This window comes from Prunus mume, linkage group LG1, assembly GCF_029339155.1.
Source record: "Prunus mume cultivar Tortuosa linkage group LG1, ASM2933915v1, whole genome shotgun sequence".
NCBI classification, from domain to species: Eukaryota; Viridiplantae; Streptophyta; class Magnoliopsida; order Rosales; family Rosaceae; genus Prunus; species Prunus mume.
Genome location: NC_142698.1, coordinates 10730085 through 10745890, shown reverse-complemented (window position 1 = coordinate 10745890; position 15806 = coordinate 10730085). Strand labels below are relative to the sequence as shown.

Below are 15806 nucleotides of genomic sequence, written 5' to 3'. Positions count from 1 at the left end.
CGAAGTGTACAAACATTAGATATTTAGTTTTTAACAATTGTTATTACACTTGATATTCGGAAGGTCTACACCTCAACGATTCATATGAAATTGGGGTAGGAGTGGTACTATGTGAGGATATAATTGGTTAAAAAAATAAATTCCTAATGGGTTTAGTTCTACATGAATTAAAATACCACCTCCTACCCAAGAATTGAATTCCTCCAAAATCAAGAATAAGTTCTTTACACTTCCCCATTGCCATTGGCAATAATTATTTAAAATAATGTACATTTTGATGCCACAGAGATTAAATTTTTTATTTACTCTCCAATAAAATCACCTTATTAGCTCATTGCAAAATTGCAATCACAAACAAGCAAGTGGGCACTATCTGGTGTTGGTGTTGTGAAAAATACCCTTCAATCACATTCTTTAGTCTTTACAAAAGCTATGATATATATGCACCCACGTTTCATTCCTAGGGCATATTTTTTTTAAATCTTGTTTCATTAAATAGAATATATTAATCAAAATGAACCTTATGCAATATGCTCATTGCAAAATTCCACATCAAGGCAGAAAACCCACAAAATGCAAAAGCCCACAAAGCTCAACATGAGGAAACCTAACACCATGGGAAACCCTAACATCCTATCTGGTGGGCAAGCCACCAAAGCTTGGCACTACCATAATGAAATTGTGAAAAATACCCTTAAAACACGAAACAAATTAAACTTTAAAAAGAAGAACAAATCACATTCAGAAAATTTAGTCTTAGAGATACAAAAGCTATAGAAGATAGGGGGCTATCAACATGCCGCCTGTTCCAATCCATTCCGTCCCTCCAAAGATACTTCCGTTTTGTTCTCATTCGCTAGGGCATAGGGGTTAGGAGGCCCAAACAAATCTCTTTCCACTCTTGTCTTACCATATATATGAAAAATCACATTTTCCCACTCTTTTCTATATTTTTGAAATGTTAATGACTCACCTTTTTTATCGCAAACTCAAGTCTCGCTTTCTGTTGTTGTACATAATATTTTTGTGCTCATAGAAGTTGTTCATATTGATTCATCACATTATTTGTTAGTTTATGATATGTTAATTAATTGTACAAGCTGAAAATTGGTATGACAGTCCCCCAGAAATGGACTTTAGTCTTACTTTACCCTCTTAAACTGAAATTTTCTCACTTTACCACTTCTTTCCATTTCCATTCATAAAATTGTTAAGTGTGCTGACGTGGCATGGGCATTCTAGTAATTTTAGTTCCTTATATTCTCTCTTCTCTCCCTTTGTCTCTTTGGCCCTCTCCTCTCCCATCCTAAACCCAACTCTATCACATATGAAATTACTAGAATGTCCATGCCACGTCAGCATACTGAACGGTTTTGTGGATGCAAATGGACGGAAATGGTGAAGTGAGAACATTTCATGAATTTTTAGAAATTTAGGGGGTTAAATGAGAAAATTTCAGTTTAACGAGGTAAAGTGAGACTGAACATTCATTTTAGGGAGTGAAACGGTAAATAAGCCATATTTTTATGTCATGTAGTGTGCTTAGATATGGTTTAGTGCAATAACAACGTTCGCTAAAATTATATATCCTTATAGAAATTTGAATTCACTTGGCAGCTAAAGATGAAAAACGGGATTTGACTAGTTATTTTTTATTTTTGAAGAAACCCCACTTGGATTATGGTGAAATCATATTGATCCCGTGGATCAAAATCCACCTTAAAACAACACATTTGGATTATGGTGAAATCATATTGATCCCGTGGATCAAAATCCACCTTGAAACAACACATTTTACGTGGTAGTTAGTTAGTAGACTTTTTTAAGTAAACGCCATGATGATCCAAGTGACTTTATCCAATGCTTGGGGGACCAATTTTAAAGTTTGGTATACGAATTACAAGTTTGGGTTACCTCCTACTGCCCCAACTGAATTTTTCTTCAAACACCTCATTTCAAATCTGTCCTCCAAATACCAACTACATTATAGAGCATCCCCCTTCCCCCAGAAGCAGCCCGCAGCTAATTCTTTTCAAAGAAAATCAAGTGAAAAGTAGGATTTGTAAACGTACGGGGATGATAAGCAAGCTACGCATTTGGGTCCCAAATTGCACTAAAATCACATGGGGACACAGAAGCTTTTGAGGGACAATTGTTAGTGGAATCCCTAGTGGTAGTCTCTTATCTCTCAACAGTGCCCTGGTGATGTAACGTGCATTTTTGTTCTTACCCATGAGACATCCTCTTAATTATAATTAAATGTTTGATTAATGTTTTCTTGTCCTGATCACTGCTTTAATAATGCCGGGGGTGAGCATAATTGACGGAAAAATAAAAAGAAACAGAAGAGAATGGTTGATATATATATTCTTGGATCTTGATCACTAGTGTGTGTATATATATATATATATATATATATGTCAAACAAGAATCAAGAATCTTTCATGGAAAGATCTGCATGAATAAAGAAATTGCTTGGGCAGTACATCATTGGAATTAATTAAAAATTGCATCATGTTTCTTGCACAAACTTATTTTTTTGTAGATTAATTATTTATATGTAAAATTAGTTCCATGGTAATGGAAACCTGACCTCAGTCATTAGATAGAGGAATAGAGGGAATGAGATATATAGGTCATGAGTATTATTTTGTGTGGTTAGAAATGCTCATGATTTCATTCCGAATGTCATGATTAAATATTAGGTGGAATGATTCTTTAATCTTTCAATAAATTCTCTCTCTCGTCGACGTTATGAAAAAAAGAAAGAAGGTAATATGCATTTTAATTATACAAATAGAATACTTGAAAAAAGTTGAGATTAAATGCAATATGTGTGAGAAATATTATCGAGGTTTACGCTTTGTTTCTGCACCAAAATACTACTTGCCTTTCTTAACTAAGATCTAGCAATTGAAAGAAGATAACATTTTGTATTTGTAGCCGGAATGGGATATGGACACGTATATGTGTTTTTTAACATTTTAATAAAGGAGCACAAATTCTAACCAAAAAAATAAAAATAAATAAAGCACAAAGCCATGGCCCATGTTAAAAATATTTATCTATATAAGAAAAATCAATACAAATTAATAAATAAACTCAATCTTAGACATGTATTTATAAAAAAATCCAAACACTATTTAAACATAGAAACACACCCAAAATCAACCCCAAAGTCAACAATTGTATATTTTTTGGGTGTGTTTATAAATGGGTTTTAGTGTGTGTAAATGGGTTTTGGGTGTGTTTATAAAGCGTTTTGGGTGTTGGGTTTTTTTATAATTTCAGCTCCCATATAAGTGAAAAATCAATTGGCATCAAAAGCTTTGTAGGAATCGAACTACATTCCCTTGTAAAAGATTATTTCCTTTCAATTCAACCCCCGGCCCACAAAACTTCAATTAGCATCAAACCCTAAGTTTGTAGCTAAGGAATCAAACAACATTGGCTTCCACAAAGAGATTTATTTTCAATAGTTTACACACGCATAGGTAATTTGTCAATTGTTTATGTACGTTAAAACATAAAATGAGATTGGCAAAAATGATCAGTTAACAATCATTTATAATTTCCCTGTTCACTATGGTTAATCATTTCAAACTAAATAAAGTTGACATTTTTCGGCAAGGTTGATAATTGGATTTGAAACAATAAACCTCATTAGGGCAACACTGTACAAAAAAGGGCAAAGAACATTACCATTTGGGAAGGTTAGGTCTTTGCTCCTTGAAGCTCTAACCTAATTCAGTAAGCTGATGTTGATGGTAGGTAGTGGGGGTGCTACAGGCGCACAAAATATTCCATCCAGTGGGTTTGTCCCAGGATTAGTAGCAATACTAATAGTGGAAATCCATGTAGAACGCAAATTAGGTTTAAGTCATAACAAGCATGAATTTTGAGCATTTGCTTTCATTTTCTTTCCTTTCTAGTGGCTTGTGGGAGCCAATCTGAAATGGATATCTTGTTTTACTATATCTTGTGTTTTAATGGGCATTTAGATTTAGATTTTAAGGTTCCATGGGTCTGCCCAGCCAATCACATACGTAGTTAGATAGGTGTCCTATCAAATATTTTACTAAGAATTTATAAATTGCATGAGTGGGATACTTGCTCCAAAACGCACACCCTCTACTTTATTTTTCATTTCAATTCTTGTTTGGTGGGGGGTTTATTCTGTATATTTTTCCTTCTTCTGCGTCTGCACTTGACATGAAGATTCTAAGACTTGTACATGTAGTATATAATTGTATATCTTTGTAGGCATTTGTTTTGCTTTCTTTTCTTCGGCTTAGAATCTTGGGCCTTTGTTTTGTTTTCTACCTCTCGTTTCATGGTGTATTCAGAATAAACTTTTATTAATTCAACAAAGAGAAGCAATCCATATTAGACCTTATGCTTGGCTTGTTGTAGAGACTAGATATATATAGTTTTTTGTTTTCGGTTTCTTCTGACGTCTAAGTTGTGATAGGCACATATGGTAACAATTTTTTTTAATGGCAAAAAGTTGATTTTTTTAATCTATGTAGTTTGCCAGTTTCATCATTTTGGTCCTTGTAGTTTCAATTGTATCAATTTCATCCTCATAGTTTTCAGTTTAGAGCAATTTCAAGACACGTCTCAATTCCATTATGCTTTGAGCACGTGCCCCTCACGTGGAGGAATACATTTTTGTTCACCATTTTAACCAATGTGTCACTACCATTCTAAACACTTGACACATGTCCAAATGCATAACTACGGTTCCATAAATACACTACTACATTTTACATTTTCTTCGCGTAAAATACATTGTAGTCGCACAAATTTCAGCGACAAAAACTTTGTCGCGCAAAGATCGTGAAGAAAGACTTTGAGCGAGAAAGATTTTCATTGGTCGCGCAAAGTCACTTTGCGCGACGAAAAATATTGGTCGCAGTAAGACCTTGTGCGACAAAAAATGTTGGTCGCGCAAAGTTTTGCGCAACGAAAAATATTGGTGCGCAAAGTCTTAAAAAATTAAATTAAAAAAAAATTCCCGCGTCCCATTTTTGGTACCTTCCCAAATTTTTAGAGTTTTGTGAACAAATACTAACGTTGCACAAATATTTGCGCGATGAATTATTTTGGTTTTTGACTTTTTGTTTTATTATTTCTTTAATATTAATTTAATTATATTAATTTATTCAAATTTTTTACTTTTTAAATTTAAATTGATATTAATTAAATTATATTAATTTATTCAAATTTTTACTTTTTAAATTTAATTTAATTGTATGATTTTTTAATTACTTTAATTTAAATTTCATATTCAAAATAAAATTACATATGAAAAATAGTGATCAAATTATCCAATAAATATATATATACTATTCAAAATGTACACATAAATTAACAAAGTACAATAATAAAATCCTAATACAAGCGTATTGTGGTGGTAGTGGCGGAGGATATGTTTTGATAGCTTCATAATCCTCAACTTTAGTCGTCAAAGTCTCGATGATTCCCTAAAAAAAAAAAAAGGTCAAATAACAAAAAAAAAAAGAAAAAAAAGAGGGATATCTCCCCTAAAATTGTTATACCACAAATCAACCCAAACTCCAATCCTTCCCTTTACTCAACCCCAAACCCCACACAAACTCAAAACTAACTCCAAAAACACATATTAATGAAAAAAATTAAAATTTGGAGAGAATATACCTTTTGGCAAGATTGAAAGTGAGTGAGAATGAGAGAGAGAAGTGAGTGTGAGAGAATTAAAGAAGATAGTGATAGAGAGATGAGAGAGTGAGTGAGAGTGATAGATAGTGAAAAGAGAGATGAGAGAGTGAGTGAGAGTGAGAGATAGTGAAGAAAGAGATGATGAGAGATTAAGTGAGAAGAGTGAGTGTGAGACAAAGGGTGGGATTTGGAGAGAGGGAAAAAGAGAGGAGAGGTAAGAGTAGAGAATGACATTGAGAAAATGGTGGAAGAGTTATTTTCGTTTTAAAAACCATATCACTTTGCTGCGACGAAAAATATTGAATATTAGTCGAGCAAAGTTTTGCGCAATGAATATTGGTATATTGGTCGCAAAGTTTTGCGTGACGTTAGTATATTGGTCTCAAAGTGTAAAAAAAAAAAAAAAAATAAAAAATTCCGCGTCCCATTTTTGGTACCCTAATATTAGAATATTAGTCGCGCAAAGTATAAAAATTTTAAAAAAATTCCGCATTCCATTTTTGTACCCGCCTAAATTTTTGCGCTACAAAAATATATATTGGTTGTGCAAAGTTTTGAGCGACACAAAATATTGGTTGTGCAAAGTCTAAATTTTTTTTTAAATCCAGCGTCCCATTTTTGGTACCACCAAATTTTTAGAGTTTTGTGCAATGAACTGTTGGTCACGCAAACTTTTGAGAGACGAAAAATTGGTTCGTAGCACAATATTTATAAAAATAATTGTTATGAATAATAAAAAATAAAATAATTTTATTTTACGATTTAAAATATAAATAAGGTTAAAGCTACTTAATAAATATATATACTATTCAATTTCTTAAGTGTTATACGTACAAAATAAATAAATTTAAAGCTACTTAATAAATAAAAATATATATATACACACACACCATTCAAGGATTCCAACCGTTAGACTTGTTTGTATATACTTCAAGATCGTATACCCCAAAAATAGAAAAAACAAACATTCAGATATCTAGTAACGGGACAAAACTTTTCGATGATTATAAATGAAAAATCACGATTTAACAGTTATTTTAACTCCGATTTTGATGATTTTTTTACAGCTACACTCCTTGACCCTATAAGAATACAATGATTGAATTTGATCTTCAATTTAAAATATTTACACTAGTGGATACCACAAAATCTTATGTTATATTTAACGAAAGTATAAATAAACTCTTAATTGTTAGTGAATATATTGTTTTGATGGCATACGCATTCTAAGAAACTAGTTTCAACAATCCAACCGTCAAATTTGTTTGTTTATACTTCGAGATCATATACGTCAAAAATCGGAAAAAATAAACATTCAAAGATCAAGTAACGGGACAAAAAATTTCGATGGTTATAAATAAAAAATCATGATTTAACGGTTATTTTAACTCCGATTTTGATGATAAATACACTCCTTGACCCTATATGAATACAATGATTGAATTTGATCTTCAATTTAAAATATTTATACTAGTGGATACCACAAAATCTTATATTATGTTTAACGAAACTATAAATAAACTCTTAATTGTTAGTGAATATATTGTTTTGATGGCATACGCATTCTAAGAAACTAGTTTCAACAATTCAAATTTGTTTGTTTATACTTCGAGATCATATACGTCAAAAATCGAAAAAATAAACATTCAAAGATCAAGTAACGGGACAAAAAATTTCGATGGTTATAAATAAAAAATCATGATTTAACGGTTATTTTAACTCCGATTTTGATGATATTTTACGCTACACTCCTTGACCCTATATGAATACAATGATTGAATTTGATCTTCAATTTAAAATATTTACACTAGTGGATACCACAAAATCTTATATTATGTTTAACGAAAGTATAAATAAACTCTTAGTTGTTAGTGAATATATTATTTTGATGGCATACGCATTCTAAGAAACTAGTTTCAACAATCCAACCGTCAAACTTGTTTGTTTATACTTCGAGATTATATATGCCAAAAATTAGAAAAAATAAACATTCAGAGATCAAGTAACGGGACAAAAAATTTCGACGGTTATAAATGAAAAATCATGATTTAACGGTTATTTTAACTCCGATTTTGATGATTTTTTACCGCTACACTCCTTGACCCTATATGAATACAATGATTGAATTTGATCTTCAATTTAAAATATTTACACTAGTGGATACCACAAAATCTTATGTTATGTATAACGAAAGTATAAATAAACTCTTAATTGTTAGTAAATATATTGTTTTGATGGCATACACATTTTAAGAAACTAGTTTCAACGATCCAACCGTCAAACTTATTTATTTATACTTCGAGATCATATACGCCAAAAATCGGAAAAAATAAACATTCAGAGATCAAGTAATGGGACAAAAAATTTCGAGTTATAAATGAAAATTCACAATTTAACGGTTATTTTAACTCCGATTTTGATGATTTTTTTACAGCTACACTCCTTGACCCTATATGAATACAATGAACTAATTCGATCGTCAATTTATAAAATATATTTTCTAACAAAAACTCAATCCGAACAACAATAATATATTTTTCTAAAAAAAATCCAATCCGATCTAAAATAAAAAATTTAAAGCTACTTAATAAAAATATATATACCGTTTAATTTCTTAAGTGTTATGCATACAAAATAAAAAACAAAAATAAATTGGTTTAGGCGACGAATGTTTGGATTACGCCATGCAAAGATTTTAAAAAATAAAATTTTTATTTTTATTTATTTTTATAAGGACTTTGCGCGATGAAGTTTATTGTTTTGTCGCACAAAGTCACTTTGCGCGACGAATTGTTTTTCGTAGCGTAAAATTTGGTCGCGCAAGACTTTGAGCGACAATGTATTGTCGTCGCGCAAAAGTTTGTCTCGCAAAGTGACTTTGTGCGAGGAATTATTTTTCGTCGCGCAAGGTTTTGAGTAACGAAGTTTTGAGTTTCGTCGCAAAGTGACTTTGATTAATAGTTTTTCATAGAAACACACCCAAAATCAACCCCAAAGTCAACTTTTTGGGTATGTTTATAAATGGGTTTTGAGTGTGTATAATGAGTTTTGGGTGTGTTTATGTGTTTAAATAGTGCTTGGGTTTTTTTATAATTTCAACCCCCATTTTGGGTGTTTTAGTGAAACTCCCTATTTTTTACTAGTGATACAATAAAAAGTTAACCATGATTATGCATTTAGACACATGTCAAGTATTAAGAAGAATAGTAAGAATGTACTTTAGGTTAAAATGATGAACAAAAATATTTCCCATGTGGAGAGGTAATTTGGCCCACTCGAGAAACCAAAAATAACTTTTATCAAAGAAACCAAATCATCATTGAAAAACAAACCGGTAAATTTGAGTTTAGAATTTGGTTTTATCAATTTCTGTTTTGCGGCCCACCGTTGTGTCTTATAACGCGTGGACTTACAGAGAAGCCCACTTAGCAGTTTAAACTTTTGAATTCCATATTCTTTTCCCTCTCAAAAACTCTCTATATGAAAAGAAACACCACCAAGTGTTCGCGAAAATGCCCGAGAGAGACTCCATAGTCAACACACCTCAACAAAACATAACTCTCCGAAGGTCTCCAAGATTTCTTCAACCCAAGAACACTCTAGAACCAGAGAAACCCCCCAAGACTCTCTGGAAGTCTCAGACGCTTGTCCACCGTGAAAAGAGCGCTTCAGAATCCAAAAACCCGAGAACCCCCAAGTCCGAAGGAAAAAGCAGATCTGTTGTTCGCTCTTCGAGTCCTTCACTCAACTCTAAGAAATTGAGTAGAGTTCATGGGACCAGAAAATCTCCGAGATTGAACACTGGGGTTGAGCAGTTTCAGAGTCTCAGACGTTCTTCAAGGATTCTGAATCGGCAGCGCGTCGTCGTTGATGCTGGTAAGGATTTCCCACAGAAAGTCTCGAATAAATTGGTCAAATTTGATAATGGGTCGAGTAATTGCACGGATTTGAGTTCCGGGTCAAGAAAATGTGGAAGAAAATCTCTGAGGTTTTGTATTGAGCAACCTGTTGTTGATGTACGCACGAATAAGGCAACCAATACTAGATCTAAAAGTAAAACAACTAGTTTCTTGGATAAAGAGGAATTCTCAGGTGTTGGAAAAGATGGAGCCTCTGTTAATTCACCCGAAGGAGTTCCGAAGAAGAGCAAGAAGGTGACTTGGAGGAGTTCAGGTGGTGGTGAAGTGGTTAGTTCGGAAGGTAGAGAAAGGAAAATGCAAGAGTTAGATGGTGGAAATAAAGAAGTTAAGGTTAGGAGGAAGAGAAAGAGAGATGAAGAAGGTATTGGGGTTGTTCATGGATGGACAAAGGAACAAGAATTAGCCTTGCAGAGAGCTTATTTGGTAGCAAAGCCGACACCCCATTTCTGGAAGAAGGTTTCTAAAATGGTAATTTGCTACTCTTTGATGATTCTTAAATTCAGAAAATCTTGTTTTCATGTCAAGCCTTACAGAAATCTTTCATATTACTGACAAGAACAAGAATAGATACATTATTGGTTCTGATACTTTAGGCCGAATTGCATTTGGTTTCTATACTTCTGTCTTAACAAAATCACCCTTATAGCTTGGTAACATATTTTGGTATGATCTAAATTTTCATTTCCTCCACATTGTTTGATGAAAAACTGAATTTTCACCCCCTAATTTCACCAAGCCGCAAAAACTAATGTGACGGGAATATAGAACCAGACCATGGTGAAAGGTAAATGTGTTCACTTTTTGATAATTTTGTTAGCCAATGTGATAGATGTGTATGCTTTTGGACCACATTGAAAACCTTAACAAATTACAAGGGCAAACTTGTTGGAATTAGAACTATAAGGATTCAGGTGGAGTCAGTGTTAAACATTTGGGATCAAAGTATAATTTAGCCTCCTAATATTTAGAACAATACTGAAAAAGAGCAATGAAACTTTTGCATCTTTGAGTATAAGCTTTTGAAGTCTACAATTTGGATTTTGTTATGAGTAAAAATGGTAAACTTTTGTCATCAATGTTGACAGTTTCTCTCCTGTTTTATTGGTGTGGTGGGACTAGGAGTACTGCTCTTGCTTTTGTTTCTTTTACGTCTGCAAGTTTTCTGTTCCAATGACACTGAAAGGCAAGATACTGGAGGGAAAGATGTTATTTTGGGTGTGAAAGTTCATATAATTAAATTGTGTAATGAAGATCAGTCTAACTCTTGAAAGGATAATTTTTAAGATATAGGGTACATGCTCTTTCCAGTGAGTGACAATATTGGTTACATGCTGGGAGCTGGCCTTAATAGTTGTGCTCAAATTCAGTGTGATCTTGGATCATTTTATATACGTAGTTGTGGAGCTGATACTGCAGTCCACCTAAGTAAAGAACTCAACAGTAATGCTAGCCTGAAAAGGCTGGTTTAATGGTAATTAATGAGGCTTTTGATTATGCAAGTATGGTGATAGGTCCTGCATGATAATCCTTTTAGTTGTAAGAAAAGGCCATACTGGTGGTATAATTGGAGTTTCATGTTCCAATAATTAGCATTTTAAAGTTAGCTGTAGTGTTACCCTTTGTGAATTACATCCAACTGCAGTTTTCTCTTCATTTTCTATCTTGCGAGTTACTGATTTGAAAGTTAGTTGCCATTGAAGCTTTCAGCTATGAATCGATGCTTTGTTTCAAAGTCCCTTGAATATTTTGTGGGCTCATTTAGATTTGTACTTGAGACAGTAATTATATATCTTTGTCGTTTGACATGCATAGCCAAATTTATATTTCCAGTGTTTTATTCAGATCATATATAGAGATCTTATGTTTCCATACAAATTTAATCTCAGGTGCCTGGAAAATCTGCACAGGAGTGCTTTGATAGAGTCCATTCTGAGCATATAACCCCGCCTCCACCTCGTACCCGATCAAGGGCACAGATCTTAGAAAATTCATCCCCCCTTGGACAATTTTCACTCTCTGCAAGTAAACTACTTAAACCCACTGAGCCAAAGGCTAAAAGGTCAAACTGCAATAAACAGAGGAGTCATATTGCTCAGAAAACTCTCAGAAAGTTATTACAAAAGCATCATCAAGTGTACCAGGAATATGAGGCAGATCTATTTTCAGTACTTGAGCCCAGTCTAGATTCATCTACTGAGAGTCAGCCTAGTGTAATACTTTCTACCCCAAAGAATTTAAAGGGAAAACAGGGACTTCTTCAAAAGTGCAGTCAAAGATCTTCAGATCATAATAAGAAGCCCCTGTCGAGATTTAATAGCTCATCTGGGGAACCTCTTGTTAGCCCCCCTGTATTGAAGCAGGTCAAAAATAGGGTCTGGCATGATAAGTATATTGACCAATTACATAACAGGGAAGCTAAGAGAAAAGCAGCCTCTACATGCACTCAAAAATCCACTGTCCAGGAAGTGGATATGGTCAGAACTGCAAAACTTGCCCTGGTTTCTGAAGCAAGAGATGCTATCAATAAGCTCCAACATCTGCAGGCCAATACCATGGAAAACTCTTCTGATTTGGATGAGGATGGGATTGTAAATGATGATGAGGAAGGCGAAAACGATACTTAGTAATGTGATTTATCTCCTTTCTTTTTCTTAGATATGTAACATACTAATAGAGATGTAGCATTTCCTATCACAATAATTGAAGATGCCTTCTGTAACTGCTTACTTTGGAACCAGTAGTGTATTCTATCATTGATCCCTAAATTTTGTATTTTGTATTTTTTTTTTGGGGTAATAGAAATCCAAGTTCTTCTTTGATGATTTCATTATTTGTTTCATATCCTCATGCAATGTATTTAAAACTCATCTGATTTCAGCTTAGGTAATTAAGCAAATGGAAGACAATGACGGGTGAGATATGTCGGGTAATCTTTGACTAATTAAACCCTATGAATCTGTTTTTATGCATGTTGCGTCAATTGTGGACTTAAAGAATGTTTGGTGTAATTTCGCTAACCATACCTTTGTCGTTATAAAGAATGTTTGGCCTTGCAGTGTTCCATCTTGAATTATCTAAAAAGATGAGGTCTCTATCCCACAGAATGTCGTGTTCTCGGACTATTGGACCCGACATTCTGATAGTTATATTGTCAAATTGTGAATTGAATTGCAGATCCAAACAACAACAGTTATATTGTCGAAGTGTGAATTGAATCGCAAATTCAAACAAGAACGTGCAAAGAAATCTTTACCCTTGATTGAAGGTGAGGGATCACATCTGATGAAGATTTCTGGGGGAAAACAACAAGGTTTTGCTAATTGATTAAACATGCAGAGTCCTAGTATCTCATTAACCAAAAAGTGCAGATTAAATTAGCTAGTTTGGCCAAGTTAACTATCGAGTGAAAGGAACAACAATTGTTTCGGCTTTAAGGCCTCGTTTGTTAGGGAGGACTGGACTAGACTAGCAAAATACCTACATTTTATGTGCAATCCATGCATAATTTGGATATTGTTGTCTAACTTGGAGGATTAAAGAGGACTATTCATAAGAGGTTGATGACAAAAACTTATCCCTCATAATCCCACCATTTTTAAGGGATTAGGGGGATAAGTTTTAGTCATCGACCTCTTATACATAGTCTCCATTATTCCTCTTAAGTTAGGCAAAATATGCATATTATGCCTTGAATGCACATGAAATATAGACATTTTGTTAGTCTAGTCCAGTCTAATCCTCCCTATCAAACCAGCCCTGCATATTGGTGGGAAAAAGAAAATTTTGATGGCTCTTCATGAATTAATTTCTCTGGTTGTTGTCATGGTTTCTGTGCAGTTTATCATTTCTGGTGCTTTAGTTATATTCTTCAGAGATTTAGGGACAAGTAGTCTCTGCCCGTAATATAGCAACAAGAAAACATCATGTAGCCATTGAAACGCAGAAAAGAAACAGATGAAAATCAAAGACAAAAATCTTTATTAGCTCTGTCATCTGTTTTGGTTAGAAGTGGAACTAGTGACCCTTATGTTGGAAGATATATATATATACCTCAACTGAAGTAGATAATACAGAATAGAAATGGATCTGATAAATGGACATTTATTTAAAACGACAAATATAATCACAGCTCCTCACTTGGAAAATCTCATGGGGACATGTAAAAACCCATCTCTCCAGACTTCAATTGTAATTTGTAAGCAGCCGTTTTCATTTTGCACCTCTTGTTCCTACAAACATCTTCCTCCATACCCTGCATTTCTGAACAATGCTTGCTTTATGTCCTCAGGACTTAACAAAGTTCTCTCCTCAGCTCCCTAAAAGGTCATATAGAGAAACATAAACATTAAAAACCCAAGTTTTATTGGAAGCTTTTGCACAACCAACTAACATATGTATAGGCCAACCAAGTTTATATACACAAACCTCTGAACATGAAGCTTGCATTGAAAAATCATTGAAGCAGCTTATAACACACTGTTGAATCTCAAGGCCCAGTGCTTCTATAGTATTCACTGTTGACAGCAGCAATCCTGGCTTGGCTGCACAGCAGATGTCTATCCGGGTATCCATGTCTCTCCTCTCCACATCAAACTGTATATATGGTCAATGAGGCAAAAGTGAGAGAGAGAGAGAGAGAGAGAGAGAGAGATTAAAGAATTGAAGTAGTTGGATAAAAACTTGATTTTGAGGTCATAAGGTGAAATTGGTGTATGAATTTTACCTTGGGGGAATTTCTGACTAATACCTCACTTGGCTTTAGCTCCTTGGAGATGTCCATTAAGTTGATCTGATTAGTACCCTCTTCAATTCCTTCTTCTTGCAACTTATTGATCCTTTCCAAAAGCTCTTTCATATAATCTATTGTGTCTCCAAGTATAGATGTTCTGTCCATCTGAGACAAATTTCGCAATATTATTAGTAGTGAGGATTTGGCCAACCTCAGAAAGCAGATAAATTCTTTTTTATCAGTGGAACATCAAGAACAATGAAATGAAATGCCACCATTATTGATCTTGCACAATAATGATAAAAGGAAAAAGATTGAAACTTTCAACAAATGCAAAACATAAATCACCTTGCTTATCTTGGGGACTATTGATCTGAGCATGGAAAGGCGGTCATTTAAGCGCTTCCTCCTTCTTCTCTCTGCCATAAGATTCTTTGAAGGCTGCCCTTCTAACTTCTTAGCCTTGCTTCTTTTCTCACCACACAACCCCATATTAAAAGCTGAAGGAATATGATCTGTGGCTTGTTGTTCCATCTCAACTTTGCAAGTAGCAATGTTCTTGCTTTCCTCCAAACAGCTTCTCTGATTCTCACTTCCAAGAAACCCCCCAAACTCCTCATCTTCCACCATTGAAGGGTAATCTTGATCTTGTGATGGAAATGGAGGGGCTGTAGTGTCATTGTCCTTGGTGTATGATGAATCAATCTCTGGCACCGTACAGAGTCCATCAACAAAAGGGTAAGAGGAGGAGGCTTGATGATGGTCAGTAGAAAATGGGCATTCTTCAAAGCTTGGTGGTTGATCGGTTTGTGTGGAGAACCCAGAAAATGGGGGATTATTAACTGAAGAAACCAAAACTGGGTTTTCTTCAAAAGAATCAAAGCTCCATCCATTAATGGGAAATAACTCATTCAATCCAGAGGAGCTGGAGGAGTAGGTGCTCCAACTGTCTCTTCTTGGTGCCAGTAGTAGCTCCTCTAAGAAACCATGTTGGGTAAGCTCCATCTCTCTCTCTCTCTCTAAGCACTGTTTAAGGAGGGAGTGGGGGAAAGGAAATCTATTAGAGGAGCTAGGCTTAAGAACATGAAGTTGCAACAAGTGGAAGGAAATTCAGATATAAACATATTTATAAAATGGTCCATTTTCCTCATCAACAATGCAACAATGCATTATTGTAAGTGGATAAAATAGGAAAAAAAGGAGTGGAGAAATCACCACTCTTAATTTATTATAGAATGCATATAACTATATGGGAATGTTAGCAATCTTCTCTCTAATTTTTTTTTTCTTTGTTGACATGTGTCATTCTCCTTACACTTAAAACAATGTCATTAATATATTATTCAAGTTCACTTTTGTTTTCCAAGTTTACCCTTATTAAATGTATTCAATTTATCCAAAAACATTTCACAACTTTCTTACCATTTTTTAATTTTTTTTTAAACGTCAATTATTTT

General features: G+C 34.1%; 2 protein-coding genes across 2 annotated transcripts; one reads left to right on the top strand and one right to left on the bottom strand.

Annotated features, from left to right (window-relative positions):
• The first annotated feature begins 9119 nt into the window (after window positions 1-9119).
• On the top strand, window positions 9120-12447 carry LOC103335456 (Homeodomain-like superfamily protein). Its single transcript, XM_008238464.2, has 2 exons — window positions 9120-10088; window positions 11507-12447. Exons 1-2 carry the CDS (start codon window positions 9213-9215, stop codon window positions 12242-12244), a joined length of 1614 nt encoding a protein of 537 aa, XP_008236686.2. The 5' UTR covers window positions 9120-9212; the 3' UTR covers window positions 12245-12447.
• A 1128-nt stretch (window positions 12448-13575) lies between these two features.
• On the bottom strand, window positions 13576-15511 carry BHLH093 (beta HLH protein 93). The gene is made up of 4 exons (XM_008238452.2): window positions 14698-15511; window positions 14344-14514; window positions 14046-14213; window positions 13576-13936 (listed from the first exon to the last, which is right to left on the bottom strand). Exons 1-4 carry the CDS (start codon window positions 15352-15354, stop codon window positions 13850-13852), a joined length of 1083 nt encoding a protein of 360 aa, XP_008236674.1. The 5' UTR covers window positions 15355-15511; the 3' UTR covers window positions 13576-13849.
• Window positions 15512-15806: the final 295 nt, after the last annotated feature.

What these genes read in the sequence shown, in the direction of transcription:
- LOC103335456 (XM_008238464.2), top strand. Translation starts at nt 9,213, where the DNA reads ATGCCCGAGAGAGACTCCATAGTCAACACACCTCAACAAAACATAACT. An exon ending in GGAAGAAGGTTTCTAAAATG is followed by an intron (nt 10,089 to 11,506) that starts GTAATTTGCTAC and finishes ATTTAATCTCAG; the next exon opens with GTGCCTGGAAAATCTGCACA.
- BHLH093 (XM_008238452.2), bottom strand. Translation starts at nt 15,354, where the DNA reads ATGGAGCTTACCCAACATGGTTTCTTAGAGGAGCTACTACTGGCACCA. An exon ending in TAGTCAGAAATTCCCCCAAG is followed by an intron (nt 14,214 to 14,343) that starts GTAAAATTCATA and finishes CCATATATACAG; the next exon opens with TTTGATGTGGAGAGGAGAGA. An exon ending in TGCAAGCTTCATGTTCAGAG is followed by an intron (nt 13,937 to 14,045) that starts GTTTGTGTATAT and finishes ATGACCTTTTAG; the next exon opens with GGAGCTGAGGAGAGAACTTT.